Genomic DNA, 24,184 nt, shown 5'->3' with positions numbered 1-24,184 from the left:
ACCACTGCCGTGGTGTTGGTAGACCAGGAGAGCTTGTCCATGACGTGGACCCCCAGGAATTTGAAGGACTAGACCCTGTCTACGCATACTCCATTTATGAGGAGAGGGGCCAGATCTGTGCTGCTTTTGCGAAAGTCCAGGATTATTTCTTTAGTTTTTATGGTGTTTAGTGTGAGATTTTTCACTAAACACCACGAAGATGATGGAGTTAGACTGGTGGGTCGGTGTACAGTCGTATGTGTACACGGAGTACAGAAGAGGACTCAGTACACAGCCTTGAGGGGAACCAGTGCTCAGTGTAATGGAGGAAGAGAGATCTGGGGAGCAGTGTTAATGATCCTACTGTTCCAGCACCATTTGTTGTTGGAATTATTTAATAAGTATTCAAGGACAAAACATAATTAACATCAGTCTGTGATTCAGATATTTTTTGGGGGCCAGCAGAGAAGGCCTTGCAGGTTCTGACGGTCCACCACCGGTATTTGGGTGAGGTGAAACAGAGTTGGACCGAGATGCAGGGAAAATGGTGGACACGAGGAGGTGCGGGTGCACTAACCTGACATTAATTAACAAAAAGGTATTTTACAAAAATAAAGGCAGGGGAAAATTAACAACACAACCAGCAAGGAAAACGAAACCAAAACTTACGGGAGGGGAAAAAACCTGGAGGGAAGACGACCACCAACATAACCCAAACATGAACACTCAAACATAACCTCAAATAATACTCCGACAAGGGTTGACTGAGACATGGGGCTTAAATACACCGACGAGACAATTAGAGCAGGAGGCGAGCAGGAGAGACAAAGCAGGTGAAACTAATGGGTAAACACATGAAAAGTACATACAAGGGATAATGCTTGCAAGTTAAAATCCAAAAGAGAGTCTCCCTCTTTATTTCTGCATGTTTTTTGGGAATGCCTAAAATGGCGAACCTGATTGGCAAATACAAAAGCTGTGGTTGTTCATTATGAAAGAAAGAATAAATAATTTTTGTTTAAGTTGAACAATTTTTTTTTTCTTTCTTTCTAAATACCTTGATTTTGTTAAACAGTTGAACAAAATCAAGGTATTTATTCCACACTTGGCCTTGTAATTGATGAAAATATCTCATAACTTAGCCATGCATACAATCACAAAGAAAATGGTTATGGGTCAGTTTTGAACCATATTGTGCATCTGATGGTAATTAATCAGAATGTGTTATCATTTTCAAAAAAGAGACAGATGAAAGGAGAGAGGAAATGGAAATAAGAAACAAAAAGATGTTGAGGAATATCTTGAATTTAATTTGTTGCAGGGATATAGAAAATAAATACATAGCTGAGTCACTTTTTACCCATGTTGGCATCAGAGTTATTTAACATCATCTTGATTTGAAGTTATTTCCTGTGTAATTTGGGGATTTGTGTGTCATTTCCTGTTGATTGAAGTGAACGGATATTTTGTTGTTGGTGTTTATCAGTGACAATTAGAAAATTAATAAGCAATATATACGTGTTCCGTTGTGTGTATCATTGGAAGTAATGGGCCTTTTTTGTTGTGGTTTAAAAACGTGATTTTTTGCATGAAAATGTGGTAGGAAATAGGTACCAAAGTTTTGTCCATAAAAACAACAACAAAAAACAACACCCTGTGTTTGTCAAGCAACCCTACAAATAATATAACATGTTTTTGGACTGTACATGAGGAAAACAATGACACGTTGCCACTGTTGACATTCGGCGGAAGCCCGGCCCAATTATCGTGACGTCAACGTACACAAAAAACCGGAAGTCAGGCCGAATATTCTCCACAAAAAGAACAAAAAAATGAACTTCTGACGTCAACATGAACAAAACGACAGTGTTGGCGTCTTCGACTAGTTACGCCGTGTAAAACGACAAACAAAATACACACGGGCTAGCAGTAGTGAACCTCGTGAGGATGGCGTCCTCAGTTGGGCTCCCGCTTTTCGCCGCGGACCAAGTTCCCTCTTGCCCGGCGACAAGGACGTCCCGGCTGCATCAGGCCGTGCCGGTAGCCGGCGTCATGGTGGAGTCTGTGGACGACGCGGAGGGTCTTTTCGTGGCGGTTGAGCGGTGTCCTCTTTGTAGCACATCCCGCCGAAGGCTGACGTGCGCCCGCTGCGTGCAGGCCGGAGACTTTGTTTACTTGGACGGAAGGAACACGGAAAGGTGAGAGAAACGTAAACTTCCCTGATAATGTTAAGGATTTGCGCCTGACCTCTGTGTTTTTCGCGTGTTAACCATTACATTGGTACTCATACACATGGTCTTTAGCCGCTACAGCACTGCAGCTAACATTGGGTGAGTTACACGTAGCCGAATAGTAGTTGCTAAAATATACATAACACCTTCATTTAAAAATTATAATTTTGTTTAAATGACACTTACATTGAGTGTCACACTGTTTAAAATCCAAAGCCTTCCCATGCCTTGTATTCGCGAAAAGGTAGGGACGTTTATTTTATTTTGTAATGTTACATACCTGTCAACCTCGACCAATTGCTCCCCTTATTAATGATTGAAATTCCACTTATTAAGCGATTAAAAAAAATCCTGCATATGGTTGGTGTTTAGTTGCTCCTTCCGAAGTACTCTCAGGAAAAGTAGCCTCTGCTGCCCCTTCTTGGCGAGTGCTGTGATGTTTGCCGTCCAAGTGAGATCAGCAGAGTTTTGAACCCCCCGGAATTTGAAAGTCTTCACTCGCTCCACACATTGGCCGTTGATAGACAGGGGTGATGGAGCGACCAGGATGAGTTTTGGTTTTGGAAACATTCAGCTACTACCCACAGTTGTCTGAGAGACCACTTGTTATATAAGCGCTACGTAAATTGAACGAATGCCTATTTAATAAGAACTTTTGCCCTTCCATTGCTCCCGCTGATTCTCATTCCGGTTCCGTCCCAATTACCGAATGAATAAAGTTTAGACTCATTCAGTAGGAGTGCCACGAGAATCTCATGACCCGTAGGTTTCCCGAAATAAGTCATGCTCTATTCTGAAAGTCAAGTTTTTTGGGGGGTGAAGTCTCATGGCCTCCATGTTTTAGGTGCACAGACAAGATGGCGAGGCTTAGGACGCTGAAGGCAGAGAAGGATCAGCTGCTACAAAGGTGAGATTCTCCCTACTCGACTCTTTAATGAAAAACTTTCGTATTTAATGCCTCGGTGTGCTTCAAAGGGTGGTCCACGCCATGCACAGGAAGTTGCAGACGGATGAGACGGTGAGTTTGACAAGTCACTCCGTTTGACAAAAAAAGTCATTTGTGTCCATTTGGTATTCAGAAGTGGAATATGATGTGGTGTCGCATGAAGATGGAGCAAATCAACCAAGCGCTGATTTGTGCACGTCAGGGCGTCAAGAGTGGTGAGTCGGTATTTTAATTTTGAGTCTGTAGCTGTTTTTATACTCTACATTTAGAAAGAGATAATATCTCTACTTACGAATGTAAGGTAGGTACAACATTTTAGGGTTACGAAATTTTTATATGCAAATGAGTGACTCTAGATATGAAAAATACCCAAGTTACGAAATCCCACCAAGAGTAAATGCATTTCCTTATCTGTTATTTTATTTTGAAAATATTGTCGCAAATGCATTGATTCTCACCTTAGCGACCTACTACCCTCTACTGGGCTCTCATTTCATCGCTCTCATTCTATCGCATATAATTTACACTTCAATTGGCTATCTTACAACAACCACTATCCATGTTTCAAGATTCTCTTTTACATACCTGTCCACCTCAGCTAAATGCTCCCTTTATTAATGATTGCAATTCTCCTTATTAAGCGATTAAAAACCGTACAAATGCAACGCGGCACATATTTTCACACACACACACACACACACACACACACATAGGGCACAGGTAAAAGTCTAAAATGTACAAAGTGGACGGCTTTCGGCCCTGGTAGAACTGGCGAACAAACACGAGTATTACGTCTCCCAATATAACGGCCGTGGAGGGAACTATTTCAGCGGCACAGGTCACATTTTCACAGGGATTTTTGGCCAATATATTCATTTTAAAACATTAATAAATCATTTTCCTTATACTTTTCTCTCATTTTTGTGTTTCTCACAACCTTCATACAAAATATGGACACTTTGACCAATTTTAAAGGGTTTAGTTGGCAGTTGTGTGAGGACCGTGGAACGAATTTGAGAATTTACATATAAAGTACAACTCTGCTTACGAAATTTTCAAGTTACGGAAAAAGTTCTGGAACCAATTAATTTCGTAAGTAGGGGTACGACTGTACATCCAAAATATAGTGTCAATTCAACGACAGTCGAAAATTACAAAATTAATTGGTTCCAGAACTTTTTTCGTACCTTGAACATTTCGTGAGTAGAGCAGTCAGTACTTTATATGTACATTCTCTAATCCATTCCATGGTCCTCACACAACTACCAACTAAACCCTGTGAAATTGGTCAGTCAACCAATTTTGTATGAAAGATGTGAAAAACACAAAAATGAGAGAATATTATAAGAAAATGTTTTATTAATGTCTTAAAATGAATAACAAGCATACAAAATCTATCCGTGTTGAAGCATGATATGCGCATGCGCATTTCCCTATGACCCGACGGCGTCAGAAAGCCATCCACTTTGTAATGAATTTTAGACTTTTACGTGTGCCCTATGTGAGGAAATATATGCCACGTTGCATTTCTATGTTTTTTTTTAATCGCCTAATAAGAGGACTTGTAATCGTTAGTAAGTGGAGCATTTAGCCGAGGTAGACAGGACATGGTATGTGCACGTGCATTCCCATACGAGTCAGAATGTCAAATTTGTAGTACATTTTTTACTTTTATAGTAAGGATAAAGCGGTTCAGAAAATGAATGAATGAACCTGTTCCTAATGTGTGTGTATGTGTCAATATGTACCGCGTTGCATTTGTACGTTTTTTATCGCTTAATAAGGGGAATTGCAACAACTGATAAGGGAAACATTTAGCCGAGGTTGTAAGAGAGAATCCTGAAACATGGATAATGGCTGTTGTGAAACAGTCAATGAGAGCCCAGTAGAATATAGTGAGGTTCTAAATTGAGAATCAATGCATCCGCGACAATATTTTCAAAATAAAATCACGGATTAGGAAATGCATGCACTTTTTGGGGGATTTCGTAACTTGGATCTTTTTCGTATCTCGAGGCAATCATTTGCATATAAAAAGCTTTCGTAACCTGAAAATTTCGTACCAAGAGGCATTCGTAAGTAGAGGTATATGACTGAGTTAGTACACTTTCGCCTTGTCCCGTGAGGTGTCACCACAGCAAATCAACTTTTTCCATTTTACACTGTCCCCTTTGTGTCACCCACAACCGACACGTGGCACTTTCATGCCCTCCCCACTACATTCATGTACAGTAATCCCTCAAATGTCACGGATATTATAAACCAGACATGGCCGCGATAATCGAAAAAAACCGCAAAGTGGGATCCCCCTATTATTACTACATACCATACTGTTTTCACGCCAATACAAAAATAAAGGTAAACAAGTAAAATTATCAAGACGTGTATTTATTAAATATTACAGTTATAAGCATATTAAAAGACTAATGTATTAATATCTAAATATATATTTTAAATTGTAAATATTTTAAATACTGTACTCACAATGAAAATAGTTCCTTTCCACTTGATATTATATATATATAATATAATAATATATATAATACATATATATACATATATATATATATATATATATATATATTTCCACTTGATATTATATATATATATAGTATATATATTATACATATATATATACATATATATATATATATATATATATATATATATATATATATATATATATATATAATATATATATCATATAATAATAATAATCGGACATAGGCCATGTCGTCATTACCACAACACAAAAAAGCCTACTTGTCATCACACGCAGAAACTGCGTGTGACGAGATTGATGGTGCTTCTCCATAAGCTACGTCTAATCGACAAAAGGACCTAAATAAGTGTAAGTTACGGACTTGTAATTTGTCATTCCGCTGTTGTGGATACCGGTCGCTTTACCTCTCGATTACATACAGGTCGCTTACCTCTCGATTACCGCACACTGTCTGCCACTTCACCTTCCTTCAAGTCAGCTAGTAGGAGGCAGATCACCAACACCAAACATCTATGCCTATGCCGCAGAAGGGAATGTGTGTATGTTAGCGCGAGTTTAGATGTCTGATGGATGTGGGGAAAAAACTGTCCTTAAGCCTATTTGTCCGAGCTTTGTGGGACCTATAGCGTCTGCCAGAGGGCAGCAGCTGGAACAGATTGTGACCAGGGTGGTAAGGGTCCCCTATGATGTTCTCGGCTCTGCTGAGGGTAACGCGGGCTGGCAATGTCTTCAAGTGAGGGCAGAGAGCAGCCGACAATCCTCTGGGCAGTGTTAATCACTTTCTGCATGGCCTTTTTGTCTGCCGCCGTGCTTCCAGCGTACCACACCTGTGATGCCGTACGCCAGGATGCTCTCTACAGTGGTTCTATAGAAGGTTCTCAGAAGATTGGAGCCCAAGTTGTTCTTCCTAAGTACCCTGAGGAAATGGTAGTCGTTGTCTGAGCCTTCTTCACCACTGCCGTGGTGTTTGTAGACCATGAGAGCTTGGCCGTGACGTGGACCCCCCAGGAATTTAAAGGACTGGACCCTGTCTACACATACTCCATTTATGAGGATTGGGGCCAGATCTGTGCCGTGTTTGCGAAAGGTCCAAGATTATTTCCTTAGTTTTCGTGGCTGTTCAGTGTGAGATTGTTCACCGAGCACCACGAAGACAAATTGTTGACCTCATCTCTGTAAGCCGACTCATCCCCTCCTGAGATGAGTCCGACCACAGTGGTGTCGTCAGCGAATTGATGATGGCGTTAGACTGGTGGGTGGGTGTACAGTCGTAGGTGTTACAAGGGAGTACAGAAGAGGACTCAGTACACAGCCTTGAGGGGAGCCAGTGCTTAGTGTAATGGAGGAAGAGAGGTGGGGACCAAGTCTAACAGTCTGTGGTCGGTTGGTCCAAGAAGTCCTTTATTCCAGCAGCAGATTGAAGAGGATAGTCCAAGGTGGGAGAGTTTGTCAGTCAGAATGTCCGGTTTTATGGTATTGAAGGCTGAGCTGTAGTCAATGAAGAGCATCCTCACGTAGTTCCCAGGGTGTTCCAGATGGCTCAGTGCTGTATGAAGAGCAATGGCAATAGCATCATCAGTGGACCTGTTTGCTCTATAAGCAAACTGGTGAGGGTCAATTGAGGGAGAGAATTGTATTCCTGATATGGCGGGCTACCAACTTTTCAAGCACTCATGATCACAGGCGTGAGGGCAACAGGCCTGTAATCATTCATGCTGCCAATGGTTGGCTTTTTGGGGGACAGGGATGATGGTGGCAGATTTCAGACAAGATGGAATGATGGATAGTTGCAGGGGAACAATTGAAAATATTTGTGAAGACTCCAGCCAGCTGGTCAGCACAGGCTTTGAGCACCTTCCCAGGTACTCCGTCTGGGCCCGCAGCCTTCCTGGTGTTCACAGACCGCATTTACCAGTCTCACTTCCTGTTCCCGGAACGTCAGTGTATTGCTGCAGGGTGGTGGTGGGGGCGTTGAGACCGGGTCTGATTTGTCAGTCTCAAAGCGGGCAAAGAAACGGTTCAAATTTCTCCGCTAGTGAGGCATCTGCATTAACAGACATATTATTGTTATTGTAGTTGGTAATATGTCGTATTCCTTGCCACATCTTCTTTGGGTTATTTTCTGTGAAGTGCTCCTCAATTTTTTTGGTATATGCTGCCTCGGCCTTTTTAATGCCTCTTTTCAGCTCAGCTCTGGCAGCGCTATATTTTATCTTGTCCCCTGATCTAAAGGCGGAATTACGGCATTTGATGAGTGCCTGTGTCTCATTGGTCATCCAGGGTTTTTGGTTAGGAAAAACCCGTATTCGTTTATCTATAGTGACGGTGTCGATGCAGTTTTTTATGTAAGAAAGTACAGAGTCCGTGTAGTCCTGGAGGTTGTCGTGTACAAAAAGTTCCCAGTTGGTGCGGGAAAAGCAGTCCTGCAGCTGAGAGAGTGCGTTGTCGGGCCAAGTTTTTATTGTCTTTATTTGTGGCGTTGTTTGCCTCCGGAGTGGAGTGTAAGCGGGGGTGAGAGATAGGCAGAGGTGATCTGATCCAGCTAGGTGAGGGAGGGAAGTGGCTTTATAAGCATGTTTGATGTTAGAATAGACATTGGTCAAGAGTTTTGTCTCCCTCTAGTATTACAATTTACGTATTGAATAAACTTAGGTAAAAACAGTCTTTACACACGCCTTGTTGAAATCACCAGCGACAATAAAAACTCCATCGGGGTGATCAAGCTGTTGTTTGCCTAACAGCCGTTAGCAGGAGGTTAAGTGCCGTGTTAACGTTAGCATTCGGAGGTATATAGATAGCCGTTGCTATGACGACGTTAAGCTTCTTGGAAGATAATAGGGCCTACATCGTATTGCTAATACTCTAAATCCGGGGAACAGTGAGTGTCAATAATTTTACTGTCACAACACCATTCATTATGTACATACATGCACAGTCCTCCGCCCTTGCTTTTGCCTGTTAATACTTAGAACGGTCGTTGCGAAAAAGCGTTCGGCTAGCTAGCGATACCGCCGCGTCGGGGATATGCGGGTGTAGCCACGTTTCTGAGATGACAATAATATTACAGTTTCTAACAAAGCTGTTGGTAGCAATACGAAGTTCCAACTCATCCATTTTGTGGGGTGATGGATCGGGCGTTGGTCAAAAGGTTACTGGGAAGCGGAGGCTCGGTGTGGTTGTTGTTTCAGCTTAGCAGCAAGTCCCCCCCGGCATCCACGCTTCTGTTTCCTGTCCCTATCGCCGCCTACGACGTGCTTTTGGTGGGCTGGCTAGCCACGGAGATCCCGGAGAGTGTGTTAAGAAATCGGATGTATCGCATATCCTTCGGATAGTGAGTAAATCCTGGCGACTGTAAGATAACGAACGACACCGAACTGAGAGCTTGAAGCCGCTGCGTCCGGTGCGCCGCCGCCATCTTAGAATCATAATCATCCATATACACATACATACATACACACATACACAGTGGCACCTCGACATACGATCGTAATCCCGTTCCGAGACTGAGATCGTATGACGAGCTTCTCGTAACTCGAGCGGCACGTTTCCCATTGAAATGATGGAAACAAATTAATTCGTTCCAACCCACTGAAAAAACACCAAAAACAGGATATTGGATTGGAAAAAATGTTTTATTTCTTCTAATTCCCCATCTATTAACAAAGTAACACATAACTAGTGGTTTAATAGTAATAAAATGTGTTTAATAGAACTAAAATTGGGCGGATTTCGCCGAGGGGAGAGAGACGCACAGAAGGGGCTGGGGGGCTTCGGTTTTGTTTTTCCACGACAACACACTCGTAAACGGAACAAACACATTTAAATTAACTTGGATTAATATATACAGACACACTCAAAAATACGTTTAATGTAACTTTACACAAAACTGAATTCTTATTTTGTTTTAATATTTTTTTACCTCCGTTCTCCGGGTTAGTTGTTTGCCACGCCTCCACCCTCACGTTCGCTATCGATGGGCTGTTTGCTGTTGTACTACGTAGTCCATTCAAAATATTCTGAAAATGATGCACACAAATGTCCTCCCAATCGGATAACGCACAACCACTTGCCAACGAGAAGCAGTCTTTTATCAGCGATCGCTCCGCTGCTCATGGGAGCATCGGGGGCGCTGGCTCGCAGCTCCCTTTTCTGGTCGCAACCGCTTTGAACGGCGCCTATGAGAGAGTTGCGACCGAGGATGCTGTTGCGGGGAGTTACGAGCCAGTGCCCCTGATGTTCTTATGAGCAGTGAACGAGAAGTAATATAATACTCCTCGTATTAGATAATAATAACAGGAAATGCAACAGCTGAGCTTACCCACGTATTGATTGTGGGTAATGAAGTTTTATTCTGAGAAAGAGTGCCATTGCCTATCGGCGTTGCGTGCACGAGTATACTTCATTACCCAGAAAGCCATCTTATTTCCTGCGCATGCGCGTTGTGCGTTTCCTGGTCGCAACTCGTCTGAAGAAATCATTCAGTGCTCGTAGATATTGTTATACACGAAAGAGATGCAAAAAAGACAGTGCCATGGCCACCCGACTTGGTCGCATCACGAAATTTTGATCGTATCTCGGGCGAATTATTCGATCGAAATTTCCATCGTAAGACGAGAATATTGTATGACGAGCGGTCGTATGACGAGGTATGACTGTGTATATATATCTATATCTATATATATATATAGGACTTTGCTGCTGCATCTTCATTAAAATTTCACTTCACTTCATGAAATATTTCTGCCATAATTTGTTGCTGCCATCCCTGAAAAGGGCTTATTGGCAATTTCAGAAATCGATTCAAAATTCCCAAATCTTTTCCACCTTGATATCTGATCGATTGATTATATCTCGGTGGCCAGCCAATCAAACAAGAAGACGGACAACCATTCACACCCACACTCATAACCAGGGGTAATTTAGAGTGTTCAACCACCCTAGCATTCATAAGTTTAGTGGGCTCCATGCATACTCCACACTCATGAAGGTCGGGATCCACCCGGCTTTCATCATTAGAACTGTGAGGTCGATGCGCTAACCACTCGGGCCCATTTGGGTCGGTTACCAATACATCAGTGGTATGCAAATTTCTATCACAAGTAGAGACTGCCATCCCCACTGGGGCTTCTTGGCAGCTCACCCGCTTTTGCTGTCCTATCAGCAAAATCATTCCCGAAGAAAATAGGTAGTAATTAATGTATTAGATATGTGCGCCATTGACACATTGAAAACACACACACATACACACACAAATATTAACTGTTGGTACAAATTGTAACTTCCATGTTTTGCATTAAGTTATCTCCTTATGTCTATGCTATCAGTTTAGCTGTTTTTGCATAGAAATGAGGTGGTAATCTTCTTTGTTTTTAGTCCACTCCAAGCAGTCCAACACGTTTTGGCGTTTAGTCTAACTAAGGTTCTCAGGAGCAAAGCATTTACTTTGTTGCAAGCAACCATATAATAATATGAAACTAAGTTTAATTCAATTCAATTCAGTTCAATTCAATTTATTTGGCAAGAAAAAGCACTAGGCTAAGGGCCATGTAACAAGACACAAGAAATGTGCAACAAAACGCGGTGTAGTCACTGGTTCACGGCCAAAAAGTCATCCAGAGCCCGCTTGAACTGGGCGACCGTCGGCTTCTCGACCACACCCTGCGGAAGCCGGTTCCAAGGACCGGCGATGCGCACTGAAAAAGCCGCCTTCCGCCGATTCAACCGGAACCCGCGAGGGTACAGCTTCCACGGATGACCCCTCAGACCACGATCAGGTGCGGGCGTGAAGAAGAGGTCGCAGGGCACGCTGTAGATGCCGTGGAGGATGTTGTAGGCCAGTATTAGGTCCCCTCGCAGACGCCTAGCCTCAAGGGTCGGCAGGTTGAGTCGCTGGCATCTTTCCTCGTAGGACAATACTATATATATAATATTTACCAATGTCTCGGCTTTACCTCTCTCCCGCCCTGTCTCCCTCCCTCCCATCGTGAAAGTGGCTTCTAGCGTCTTAATTATATAATATATATAATATATTATAATATATATAATATATATATACTATATATAATATATATATATATAATATATATATATATATATATATATATATATAATATATTATATATATAATATATATATATATTATATATATATATATATATATATATAATATAATATAAAATATATATATATAATCTATAATATATAATACTATAATATTTAATAGTAAAGCAAAGCATATTCTTCATTGCAAGCAAATATATAATAATGTGAAACCAATAATCCTCTAATAATAATGAGCAAAGTTCAATAGTAAAGCAAAGCATTCTTCATTCCAAGCAAATATATAATAATGTAAATTACATTAACCGCGATATTCAAGGGATTACTGTACTCTAATATCATCCGTCAGACAAGGAGTCGCTACTCCGCTCCCAGGAAGAGAGTCAGCGTCTTCAACGACGCGCTGGCCGCCACCAGCAAAAGCAAGAGAAGATCGAGCGCCACAACCACCGTCTAGGGGAGCTGCTGGAGCGCCGCCGTCAGGAGGTGCGCCAGCTTCTGGCCCAGCTAGCGGCCACACGCCGGGACCACATCGTGGAGTTGACCACACACATCTTCCCTACGCGTGAGGAGAAGGCCTGCAGCAGGTAAGTCGCAGCTAGAAATACTGCCGACACGTCACCATCTGACCCTGGTGGGCCTGTCCACTCCAGGGACCCCGCTGACTTGGGGTCTGAGTGCGAAGCAGCACTGACGTCCAGCACGGTGAGCGAGCTGGCTGAGGCACGGCGGACCACGTACCTGTCAGGCCGCTGGATATGGGACGACCAGAATGGGGAGACGAGCGTCAGCATCACAGGGCCCGCCGTCACACTGCCCAGCAACGGAGATTGCTCCGCCTACTACAGTTGGATGAATGAGAAAAGGACAAATCATGGGCCCGGTAAGTCTCACTTTGTAGCCCCTTTTCAATTAAGACGCTAGAAGCCACTTTCACGATGGGAGGGAGGGAGACAGGGCGGGAGAGAGGTAAAGCCGAGACATTGGTAAAACTTGTCCTATTTTCACAACGGCTAAAGACAGATGCAGGTAACACAAAATTACGGCAAAAGAAACAAGCATTACGTGCGATAGCATTTATTGATTATTATTCTCACAACTTTTCTTATGTCAAGTCAAAGGGTGAGATTGAAAAGGCTGTACTAGATTCAGTGAAAACATGGCTTGTGAGCCACTTTTCAAGAGTCTCGAAGCTCGGAAAAGATTTAAAAAAAAATTGTAATGGCCCAACCGACAAACACATTCATTGAATAGGCTTCTGTGGGGTGGCTTGGACACGGAGGACCTGCTGATTCTAGTTGACGTGAACCAGCGACACGTCAAAATCCGGAAACACTGCGTACTCAGTGAGTCGATATGTCAAATATAATCACGATGAAGAAATTATCGGGCGATATCGATAATCAAGATTACATCTTTTGTCTTTCAAATTGAAAACTTCAAACTCTTGTGAATGAGTAGATAAATTACTTTACTCGCTATTTAATTATGAATTTAACTACGTTACTTAACTTAGAACTAAAAAGATAAAATATGATGATTTTTAAAAAGTGTTTTGTTATTCTGTCATTTAAGAGATAAGACAAGTCGCTCATAACACTATGAAAAGTAATGAATAATAATTTCTGCAGACATTTAAAAGGCATTTTAATTTTTATAAATTTTCCTTCAAAACAAAAGTTGCAATGAAATAAAAAATAACAATAATAATCCACTAAACACGTCATCACCATTTGCAAGTAGACTATTTTCAGCCTTACAAAAAGAAACTACCGTATTTAGTCGGATATAAGCCACATTTGTCGGACAAAAAAATGATAACTAAATCGGGGGTATGGCTTATACGCACATAAAAAGTTAACTACGTTTAGATTTTTGCAGCATTTTTAGAACATTTGCAGAAAATTGGTAAACTATTTTATATGAAGTAAGAAAAGAATTACAGGCTGACCTCAAATAGGTTAAAATTGGTAAAGGAAGTTTACAATAAGGTTGCTGTTTGTGCAGAGGTATTTAAGAGGTCTGGTTTATGTGTATTAATGGTTGTGTTATGCCTGTCTGTGCAAATGTGGATTTTGTGTTTTAATAAATGACTTTTTCTTTTCTGAACCACTTCATACTCTTAAGGGTCGCGGGGGATGCTGGAGAGAAGCTACGTCAGTCAGGGTCTTAACAAGTTCTCCAACAAAAAATAAAAGTCTGGGAAATTTGGAGCCTAATAATTACTAGGGCATTAAGTATGACTAAATAGTAATTCACAGTTTGTATTTAGGGAATTTGAGCAACGATTTAAATGGTCATTATCACTTACCTTCCGGGCGACCAAAAGACCGGCGACCAAAAGATCGGCGACCAAAAGACCGGCGACCAATCGACCGTGTACCAGGCTCCAGCCCCCCCACGAGTGATAAAGTGGATAAAGCGGTTCAGAAAATGAATGAAAAAATATCTATGAATAAAACATCTTCATAAATGCCATTGGAATATGCACAAATCCGACTTCAATTTTGCCTTATTTTACACATCTGTCCTTCTCACTTCTCATTCTCGTTCAAATGACTTTTCTGCTGACCGTGTCACTTGAGATAGTCAAGTTTCCATTTATATGCTATATTTTTCCATCATTTTGCTTTGATTTATTTAATAAGGGATAGCGCATATTAATGAACATATTTATATTCATGTTAATTGTAAGATTGTAGCCGAGGGCTAATTTCCATTTATAGTCCATTGTGTAGGTTGAAGACAAACGATCACACATACTAGACACACACGCACACAACCACACACAGCAGATTTAGACAGTCCTCACCCGATTTCACCGCTTGTTCTTCTATTTGCACAGTAAAGTAAAAAGGAATGTATTAAGAAAAATTAAAATGTAATTAAAAAAAGATAGAAGGGCTGTAAAACACGAAAAACATAAGAGTGGGCAGAGCTACTGCCAGTTGCTGCCACGTGAACGGCACTATCATGGAGAGAGAAAAAAAATGGATTTTTTTGTGCGCTCCATATGATTTGCTGTGCGCGGAGAAGACGAGAGTAGTGCGCAATTGCGCACGCGCGCAGCTTAGAGGGATCATTGCTTGACTTGTGTGTATTTTGTGTGCGTGAGTTCAGTTCTATGTATTTTGTACTGGCATTTTCTGTTTTTATGTTCAGTCTTTCATTCACGCTTGTCATGGTATTGCAGACATTTGTAATCTGTGATGTGAGTCGAAATGAAGTGTACAAGTGCACCAAGTAGTCCTAGAATTGATTGATAGCAAAGTGCATTTCAGAACTGGACCACATTAATCCAGCCCATACCATCAGCGCCGCTCTGTGCTACGCCACGCAGCTGCTCACCATCTTGTCGCACATCTTGGACGTCAACCTCCCCAAAAAACTATGCAACAGGTGCAAGCCCGCCGTGTGCACGAAGAAGAGCAGAAACCTATGAGCCTGTCTTTCGATTTTTTTCCCTCCAGTGAGTTTTGCGGGGAGAACCTTAGTCGCTTCCGCTTCACACGCGCCCTCCGCAAGCTCAACGCCAACACGCTGCACCTCTGCTTCTCACAGGTAAGCTTTGATTTTGATTTGCGTTTTCTCCGTTTTTGATGCCTGCGCGTGTTTGCTTTTGTTGTGTGTGTGTATTGTGTACATTTGAATATTAATTTATTCAAATTTTCCAATGTTTATTAAATAAATCATTTACTCATTTTCTGGACCACTTAACTAAGGGCGCAAGGGATGGGATATCCAGAAAAAAAAACACGAGCAGTGAGGGTACACTGACGTTATCTTTAATGAACATAAACTTCTCAAGAATATAACCATAAAACACAAACTGGGGGAGAAGTGACAAAATACCACTTAAACAAATCAACCAAACTTACTTTGGGGGGATTGGGAGCACAAGACATGGACAAGCATGAAATAACAGTAAATGCGGAACAGGGCAGACGATCCGACAACAACTCACAAATACACAGAGTTTAAATAGATAGACATGGTTTGACGAGACAATTAAAACCACCTGGATGACACGAGGCAGTGAGGAGGGGAAACGATAAGTGAACTCAATGGGCAACCACAAGAACAGGTAACAGGGGAAAAAGCCGAGACTACAAAACCAAACTAAAACCCCAAAAGCCAACACCTAACACAAAAGAAATAGAATTTAATAAATAAGTTGTTTGTTTAATTTATTCATTGAATTAAATATATTTTGGCACTCCTGTTCCTTCTTAAAGATGTGTGTTTGTGTGTGCATGCTATACCAGTATATTTCAATATTTAAAAAAAAAAGTTTGTATATTTGATTATTAAACATTGTGTAAATTAAGGGGGGTCAACACAAGCAAAATGCTTAGTGGTGTTATCCTAGCGTATTCTAGTATTAACTTCAACAAATTTAATTACAATGGGTTCAACCCATTGCATTTCTCTCGCTCTCAAAACATGGCCCAATTACATCACAATGTTACTTCGTTCAAAAATGTTGCTTCAAAAAGAAATATTTCACTTCCAACAAAATATTCTTTTAAAACATACAGTAATCCTTCAAATATTGCGGATTTTCCAATATGGGGGTTTTCTTCGGGTACTCTGGTTTGCTCCCACATTCCAAAGACATGCATGGTAGGCTGATTGGACACTCTAAATTGCCCCTAGGTATGAGTGTGAGCGTGAATGGTTGTTTGTCTCCTTGTGCTCTGCGATTGGCTGGTCACCAATTCAGGTTGTCCCCCGCCTCTGGCCTGAGGTCAGCTGCGATAGGCTCCAGCACCCCCCGCAACCCTAGTGAGGATAAAGGGGTTCAGAAAATGAGATGTGATGAGATAAGAACAAGCATAAAATGTGAACATCATTTGTGGCACATGAGACAGAATTAAAACTTTATAGTGACATAAGAAAACTCACTTAAATAGCTAGATAGGAGTCACATGAGAACTGAGGGAAAAAACGGACTAAAAATTAATGATGCGATTTCCATTAATATATTTTCAGTGAAGCTACTGCGATATAAATATATTTATTTTATGCTGAAAAACTACTTGCAGTAATTTTCCTTATCCATTCTCCGTAGTGCAAGAAATGTGCAAATGCATGTGTGCAAAAAAACACGCAAGACACACACCTGCACACACATTGCGAGCATTTCTCGATTGTGTTCAAAGTCAAATGCAGTGAGTGTGTGCAGCGCATTGCTTGGAAATGAAACTTTTTTAAACACTAATCACCATCTTTGTGATCGTGAGCAGTATTCCCTCTCAGCTTCGTGCGGGCCCAATTGTGCACCTACTCTGGTGTTCTCTGCGCACAGCAAACAAATGCAGCACAAAATAAAATCCAACCTGAATTGTAAGAAAAATAAACACATTACAATTTTGTATGTGCCATTTTGCAACACAACTCAGAGAGTGGCAGCCTGTCACTGATAAATGACAAGAAATGATCATTAGTAATAAAACTATGACTAACACTGTCCAACCAATGATATGATGCGGTTCACGTCACTTGTGTTTACTTCCACGGGATGAGTAAATTGATTGGCTGCGTTAGTTACGCGTTATGCCTGCGTTTTTCAGGTTAGCATATAGCTAGCGGTTCAATGGAGCTGCTGCCAACCCTTTATCATGGCGAAATGAGTGGCAAAGCCACTCAACAAGCCAAAGTAAAAAGAAATGCAGTTCTTTTAAGATGGAGTGGCTGTGGTTTGTATGTATTTTGTGGCTGGAGTATGTGCAAAGAGAAGAACAAGCTGTGAAATTGAGCAAGTTTTCCGATGGAAAAAAAATTGCATATAAATGGGAGCTTGACTATCTTAAGTGGGACATTCAACAGAAAAGTCATTTGAATGAGAATAAGATGTGAGAAGGACAGATGTGAAAAGTACCGTAATTACTCGAATATAACGCGCACTCGAAAATAACACGCAGGTAATTTTGGGCCAAAAAAATCTGGAAAAACGCAGTACTCGAATATAGTGCGCACCTAAAATTTCCCGCTGACGAAAATCAGAAATCTTACCTTTTTTTCTTCGTTTCACGATTGTTTTGTTCAAAACCGGATAGAGAAATCTTCAGGTATGAGCGTGTCGAGTGTCGTGGAGTTATGCGTTTGAATTTTAGGGCAATAGATGATACACAGAGTGGACAAACATATCATGTAGACATGTTATGTTGCAATACCTTTTAGACTTCCTTGAACATTGACTACATTTCAATTGACAATACCATGTTTTAATTCAAATATCTATTGTCATTCTCAAACAAGAAAAGGAACATACAAATTGAATAAATAAATGATTTGAAGATATGCACAATGGAAAAGACTATCACATGTAACAAAGGAATGTACTGCCCCCCGCTGGACATATTTCTAAATACAAGTACGTACTACACTACAATGTAGTATTCTACTTTCCAGCTTATTAATGCAGGATTGTGATGTTTGTGAGGCTTGACGATCTTTAATATGCGTGTATTTTGAATTCAAAGTTGGAAATTGCACAATGTCCGTGCGTCAAAGTGAGTTTGACAATGCTATTTTCGATCGAAAATTTGTAATTTATTTTAGTTATTGATTATAACACGCACCCCCAACTATTGGAATTAATTATATAGCAAAAATATGCGTGTTATATTCGAGTAATTACGGTAAGTTAAAATTTAAAACAGATTTGTGCATATTCTACTGACATTTATTAAGATGTTTTATTTATAGATATTAATCTTTAAATTTTATTATGACTAGATCATTTATGGGTAGTAGACGCATACATGTAAACCTCGGCCAATTTCTCCCCTTGTTAATGATTGCAATTCCCGTTATTAAGCGATTAAAAAAAACATAAATGCAACGCGGCACATATTTACTCACACAGGGCGCACTTAAGTCGAAAATTTTCTCCGAAGTGGACGTGGTGCCTAATCAGTATGCACTAAATTCAAGATTCTGTAGATGTCGCTGTATGACAATGACAGCTTGACTCTCTTGTTACATTGGTTGTTGACGCGTTATATTTATATAGTGAAAAGGGTGGAAGTGTGAAAGGGGAATGCGCGTGCGCATGTCATGCTTGAAACATGACAATTTAGCAGTCGACAATGACATTTTTGCCTGCTACGAGTGACCGTGACGATCCGGAATAGATCGGTTTTATAAAAAAAACGTGCTTTAAAAAATCCTGTACAAAAGTTGTTATACGGCGTACACAATTCGAAATGATCAAAAAATGTATACCATATTTTAACGACTATTAGGCGCACATAAAAGTCTGAAATTTTCTCCAAAATAGACAGGGCGCCTTATAATACAGTGCACTTTATAGATGGACCAATACTAAAATTGTTATCACGATAAAATAAAATAAATCCGTCGATAGGACAACTATGGCAAGCAGCCCCCGACTCTACTATTTTCCCGTAGATAAAGTACTGCGCAGTGACTGCTGGGATATGTAGTTTTTTTGGGGCAATACACCCAAAGGATTGTGGCCTGCCAATCGGCATCAACACTAGCTAGCTACTATTTGTGAACGAATTGTGGCCTGGCGATCGCCATCAACACAGCTGCGAAGCATGGAAGACAGCCTTGGAATACTAGTTACGCTAGCTACTATTTGTGAACGAATTGTGTCCTGGCGATCGCCATCAACACAGCTGCGAAGCATGGAAGACAGCCTTGGAAATAGTTATGCTAGCTACTAGCTAGCTACCATTTGGGAATGAATTGTGGCCGCCTGGACGAACGTATTAAACTCAGCGTTTTCGATGGACAAATGTTCAATTCGGACACAGATAATGAGGACTTTGATGGTTTTGTGGGTGATGATGACGTTAGTACATTGTAAAATGGCTAAATAAAGTACAACCGAACTCAGTCCTGCTTCCGTTGCCTTTTTAAAAACGTGTTTTTAGCGTGCGGGTGTAGCGTGCATTTGGTATATGTAGCACCAAATTAGTGTGTTCGCCGTTGTAGTATATTGATATTATTAGTGCAACGTTATCACAGCCGTCAACCTGGGTGTATTGACAAAAGGACTATTTATCCCAGCAGTCACTGCGCACCGGAAATAGCGTCCGTGGCTGCTTTCGTAGACAGCGCTATTACGGTTCGATAATCATCCTAAATATATATATGCCATGCCTGGCTTCACGAAAAGTGGTAGGCAGCGCCGGGCTTCTTGCGCTCCGATTTGTGAATTGATGGAAATGACGGTGACTCTGAGAATGAAGAGAGGGGAAGGCTCGTTTGGGCAATTGTTTTATTCGGACACAGAAAATGAGGACTTTGAGGGATTTGTGGGTGATGATGACGTGAGTGAGTTGTAAAATGTCTAAATAAAGTACAACCGAACTCAGTTTTGCTTCCGTTGCCTTTTTAAAACATGTTTTTAGCGTGTGGGTGTAGCGTGCAAGAATATATTTCCCAGCAGTCACTGCGCACCGGAACCCAGAAATAGGCTGCTTCCGGTAGCCAGCGCTATTGCGTTTCGATGTTCATCCATATATAATATATAATATATTTGCGTCTAATGAAACGGTGCATGCTTTGTGTGTCTAAAATACAGAAATAGCACTCGTTACTGACACTGCGGCGTAAAATACGATGCACCGAATAGTCGTGAAAATACGGTAAGTTGACAGGTATGTAGACATGCACCTGCTTATGGCAGATGTGATAATGTGTGTATGGCCTTAGCAAGCAATTATGATGTTACTCACACTCAGGGAGGTACTCTGTATGCCCGGACATGAAAAAATAGAGGGAACACTGATAGTGAGTTTGTCTCCTGTATCTTTTCATGAAATGCTCCTTCAGAAGGTCCCCCATAGTTTTTTTTCTTTTATGAATGAACTGATTTTATCTTGTAAATCCACAATCGCAAATCCAACAAATGCTATGTTCTTCTAGATTAGGGATGGTAACTTTAGGACTACAACCCTGCCCGCTTCGCTTGGACGTGGATGGGAATCATTTAATAGTTAGTGGGCAGACTATGGCTATCAGAATCTGATGTGAATTTTTCCAAATTTTAAATGACAAAAAAGCACTAAACATGCAGTTTATCACAAAAAAAGACTTTTTAAACATAGCGAGTTAACCACCAATTTTCTTTTCTAAATGTCCAAAAGATTTTATAGCGTGAGTTGAAATAAATTGCAATAATTTTCAATTATGGTTTTTATGGCTAAAATTAAAATTAATTCATTTTTTGCAGCCAAAATCAAAATTGATTTACTTGGCGACACAAATTAATTTTGGGCACAAAAATGATTTTTTTTCCAGGGGCCTTAGATGTAAACTCATGGTAGATTCATTTATGCCGTGATGGCGTGCTACATGGGCATACTTGTATTGCCCGCCTTCAGCATATCTAGCAACTTCACTCTTACGTTTTTTTTCTTGGGGTTCATTGGATGCCTTAGATGGCACAGGACGGCAAGGGGGATTCGAAATGCAAACAAAGCTGGAATAGGCTTAGTGTAGTCTTTCCCCACGAGGTGATGTGCGCGATGCAAATTCCAATCCTAACAAAAAAATAAAAAGTAAGACGCTGGCCTTTTCTGTTATTCGGCGCGTCATTCTTCTACAGTGAAATTTCACTTCTTCGGTGCTAAGTAGGGTGGTGGTGACCTGACTTCCTCCATTTTTTATCCCCTGTCTTCCGCTTGCGAGTTTCAGCGGGAATTTTGACATGTTTATGATTTTTTTTTATTTGGATACACAATATAAAATACAGAGATGTACTGAACCCAAGATGTTGAGACCGCAAAGTGGTTAAGGATGACAGTACTGTTTTTCATTCGAAGGTGCTCAAAAACAACAATGCGTCGTGCCAAGTAGCCAGGTAGGTTAACGCTTGTCACGCTCAATGTTCCCATTCTTCCCATGAAAGAATTAAGTTATACCAGAATCAAATCAACAGAAAAAAGCTCGCTCCCAGAACGCCCCAATTTGTCTTGATTTCCAAACATACAGGATGCAGGAAAGGCCAAAATTTTATCGCAAGTTAAAAATGATGACGGCATAGCCACAATTTTTCCATCAACACCGCTATTAATGCGTTTAAGTGACTGCACTACTTTATATATTTGTATGTGTGTTCATCTGTGCAGCATGTGGACAGTGACAAGCTGCACCCGCACCACACCCTGCGCAACATAATGTTCCTGGTCTCGACCAATAATGCCAACTTGGGCAGGTGAGCCAAAGCAAACGTCGCGCCGAGCGGGACCGGGAGTGTTGATGGTCACGACGCCATCCCGTTCAGGACAGGACCGTTTGAGGCCAGCGCCGACCTGGAGGACTCCATGGAGTTTGTGGAGCCTGAGGTCTCAGGGCCTGCCGAGGAGAGTGGTGACGAAACAATAACGGACGACGAAACTGACCTAGGCACCGACTGGGAGACCGTCCCCAGTCCTCGTTTCTGCGACATCCCGTCACAGGTTCGAGAAGGTTTTGCAGCGGTACGGTGCCACGTCTTAATGCCTCGTTGTCTTTTCCACAGCCCATGGATCTTTCCCAGAGCGCCTTACAGGTGTCTCAGCCATCTGTTAACACAGCAGGAATGATCTCATCCGCCGCCGCCTCCGTTACATCCTGGTTCCGAGCATACACAGGCCAGCGTTGACCCAACTCATGCGTTTTACTTTGCTTTGTGCGTGTGTGCATTAGCGTTGGGTAAAAAAGGAGAAAGACACTGGTTAATGTGACGATGGACACCGTTTACAAGGTCTTTGATTGACACTAACCTCTTACCAAAGTCATAACAATGGTTGGAAAGACACTGAAACATGTTGACTGACCAGATCTCCTGAAGGAATCAGACAAATGGTTGATGTTGCTATAGAACAGGGGTGGGCAATCCGGTCCTTGAGGGTCGTTGTGGGTGCAGGTTTTTGTTCCGACTGATCCAACACAGAGAGTTTAACCAATTAGATTTCTGCTGAAACAATAAGCACTTGACTGCAACCCACTGATTGCACTTGTCGGACACCGGATTGGTGATAAGGTTTCCTCTTATGGCTGGGAATGAAAACCTGCAACCGCTGCGACCCTTTGTGGAATTATTTGCCCACCCCTGCCATAGAACGTTCAATAAAGTTTAAAAAAAAAAAAACTCCACTTATTTGCATGCATTGATGTCGATAAACATTCGTTCATTCACTTCATTTCAAACAGATTGGATCAATTAAATTTACAGCGGCAGGATGAAAAGAGCCACAAGTATGGACGTCTATCATCGTCAGTGGCACTGAAAGAGTTAACTCATTTGCGACCTTTGGTACCGATAGAGCAGGGGTGTCCAACTCATTTTTTGTCGCAGCAAACGTCCTAGTTTTGTTTCTATCCCGAGGATCCTTATGTCTTCCAACGAAGCATCCAAAATTAATCGATTAATGAATGGACTCCTTTTCCGATCGTGCTGATCGATAGATCATTTTTGTACATTCAAAATGGTACAAATCTCTTTGAGCCTCTTTAGAGCAAATATTCTCGTATTTTATGTTGTATCTCTTGTAATTTATTTACATTATTTTTAATCAGAAGAGGGCAAAGGTTAGATCTATCATATGTATCATATGTCTATCATATTAACCTTTTGTTTTTTATTTAAAAAGGAAAGAGTAAATATTACGATTTTAAAAATCTGTTTATTTACAGTGAAAAATGAAGAGAAAGAGGAAACATTTTTGATATAGTATTTAGAGATCTTAAAAGTTTACAAAAAGAACTGGATCAAATATCTTAGATTTTCCATTTGTTATAGATCTAAAACAATGATTATTTGAGCTGTTTTCCTTAGTAAGAAAGAAAGCATCTTTTAATCATTTGTTTTTCGTTTCCAAAGGAAAGAACATATTTTTATGTATGTATTTTTAGATTTAAAAAAATACCTTTTGAACTAAAAACTCGAACTCAAAAAAATATAATTTTGGATTAAAAAATAGCAATTATTGATTTAAAAAGGGGAAACAGGAAATATTCCCAATACATCTACAACAGGGGTGGGCAATCCGGTCCTCACGGGCCGCTGTGGGTGCAGGTTTTTGTTCCGGCCGATCCAGCACAGACAGTTTAACCAATTAGATTTCTGCAAAAAAAAGGACCTGACGGCAATCCACTGATTGCACTCGTAGGACACCAGATTGGTAAAAAAAAGTTTCCTCTAAAGGGTTGGAACAAAAACCTGCACCCACAGTGCCCCGTGAGGACCGGATTGCCCACCCGTTTGTATAATTATATGCCCAGCCCTGATCTATAGTCTTCATTTGAATTTGATCACAAAACAGAAAATCGGCATTCATCATTTACTTACTCGGGCCGAATAACCAAAAACAAAACACATACCATGACATAGACCTTTAAAAGGGTATATAGCAGAGGTCTCCAAACCGGTCCTGGAGGGCCGCTGTGGGTGCAGGTTTTTGTTCCAACTGATCCAACACAAACGGTTTAACCAATGAGGTT

The 24,184-nt window shown here is 41.0% G+C and overlaps 1 protein-coding gene and 1 long non-coding RNA gene across 2 annotated transcripts; one reads left to right on the top strand and one right to left on the bottom strand.

The window, feature by feature from the left end:
* Nucleotides 1–1,268: 1,268 nt before the first annotated feature.
* On the bottom strand, nt 1,269–2,879 carry LOC144089497 (uncharacterized). Its single transcript, XR_013305088.1, has 2 exons — nt 2,491–2,879; nt 1,269–2,153 (listed from the first exon to the last, which is right to left on the bottom strand). It is a non-coding gene; the product is annotated as an uncharacterized LOC144089497 (long non-coding RNA).
* On the top strand, nt 1,736–23,214 carry atg14 (autophagy related 14). Its single transcript, XM_077620402.1, has 11 exons — nt 1,736–2,177; nt 3,055–3,117; nt 3,186–3,228; nt 3,290–3,371; nt 12,069–12,306; nt 12,373–12,602; nt 15,001–15,118; nt 15,190–15,280; nt 21,829–21,914; nt 21,984–22,158; nt 22,221–23,214. Exons 1-11 carry the CDS (start codon nt 1,927–1,929, stop codon nt 22,341–22,343), a joined length of 1,500 nt encoding a protein of 499 aa, XP_077476528.1. The 5' UTR covers nt 1,736–1,926; the 3' UTR covers nt 22,344–23,214.
* Nucleotides 23,215–24,184: the final 970 nt, after the last annotated feature.

Source organism: Stigmatopora argus, chromosome 15 (genome assembly GCF_051989625.1).
Source record: "Stigmatopora argus isolate UIUO_Sarg chromosome 15, RoL_Sarg_1.0, whole genome shotgun sequence".
Lineage (NCBI taxonomy): Eukaryota > Metazoa > Chordata > Actinopteri > Syngnathiformes > Syngnathidae > Stigmatopora > Stigmatopora argus.
This window is presented reverse-complemented; position numbering and strand designations above follow the sequence as displayed.

Excerpts from the sequence above, each read along its gene's own strand:
- atg14 (XM_077620402.1), top strand. The coding sequence starts at position 1,927 with ATGGCGTCCTCAGTTGGGCTCCCGCTTTTCGCCGCGGACCAAGTTCCC. Across the intron at positions 2,178-3,054 it reads GACGGAAGGAACACGGAAAG|GTGCACAGACAAGATGGCGA; the intron begins GTGAGAGAAACG and ends TCCATGTTTTAG. Across the intron at positions 15,119-15,189 it reads CCCAAAAAACTATGCAACAG|TGAGTTTTGCGGGGAGAACC; the intron begins GTGCAAGCCCGC and ends TTTTCCCTCCAG.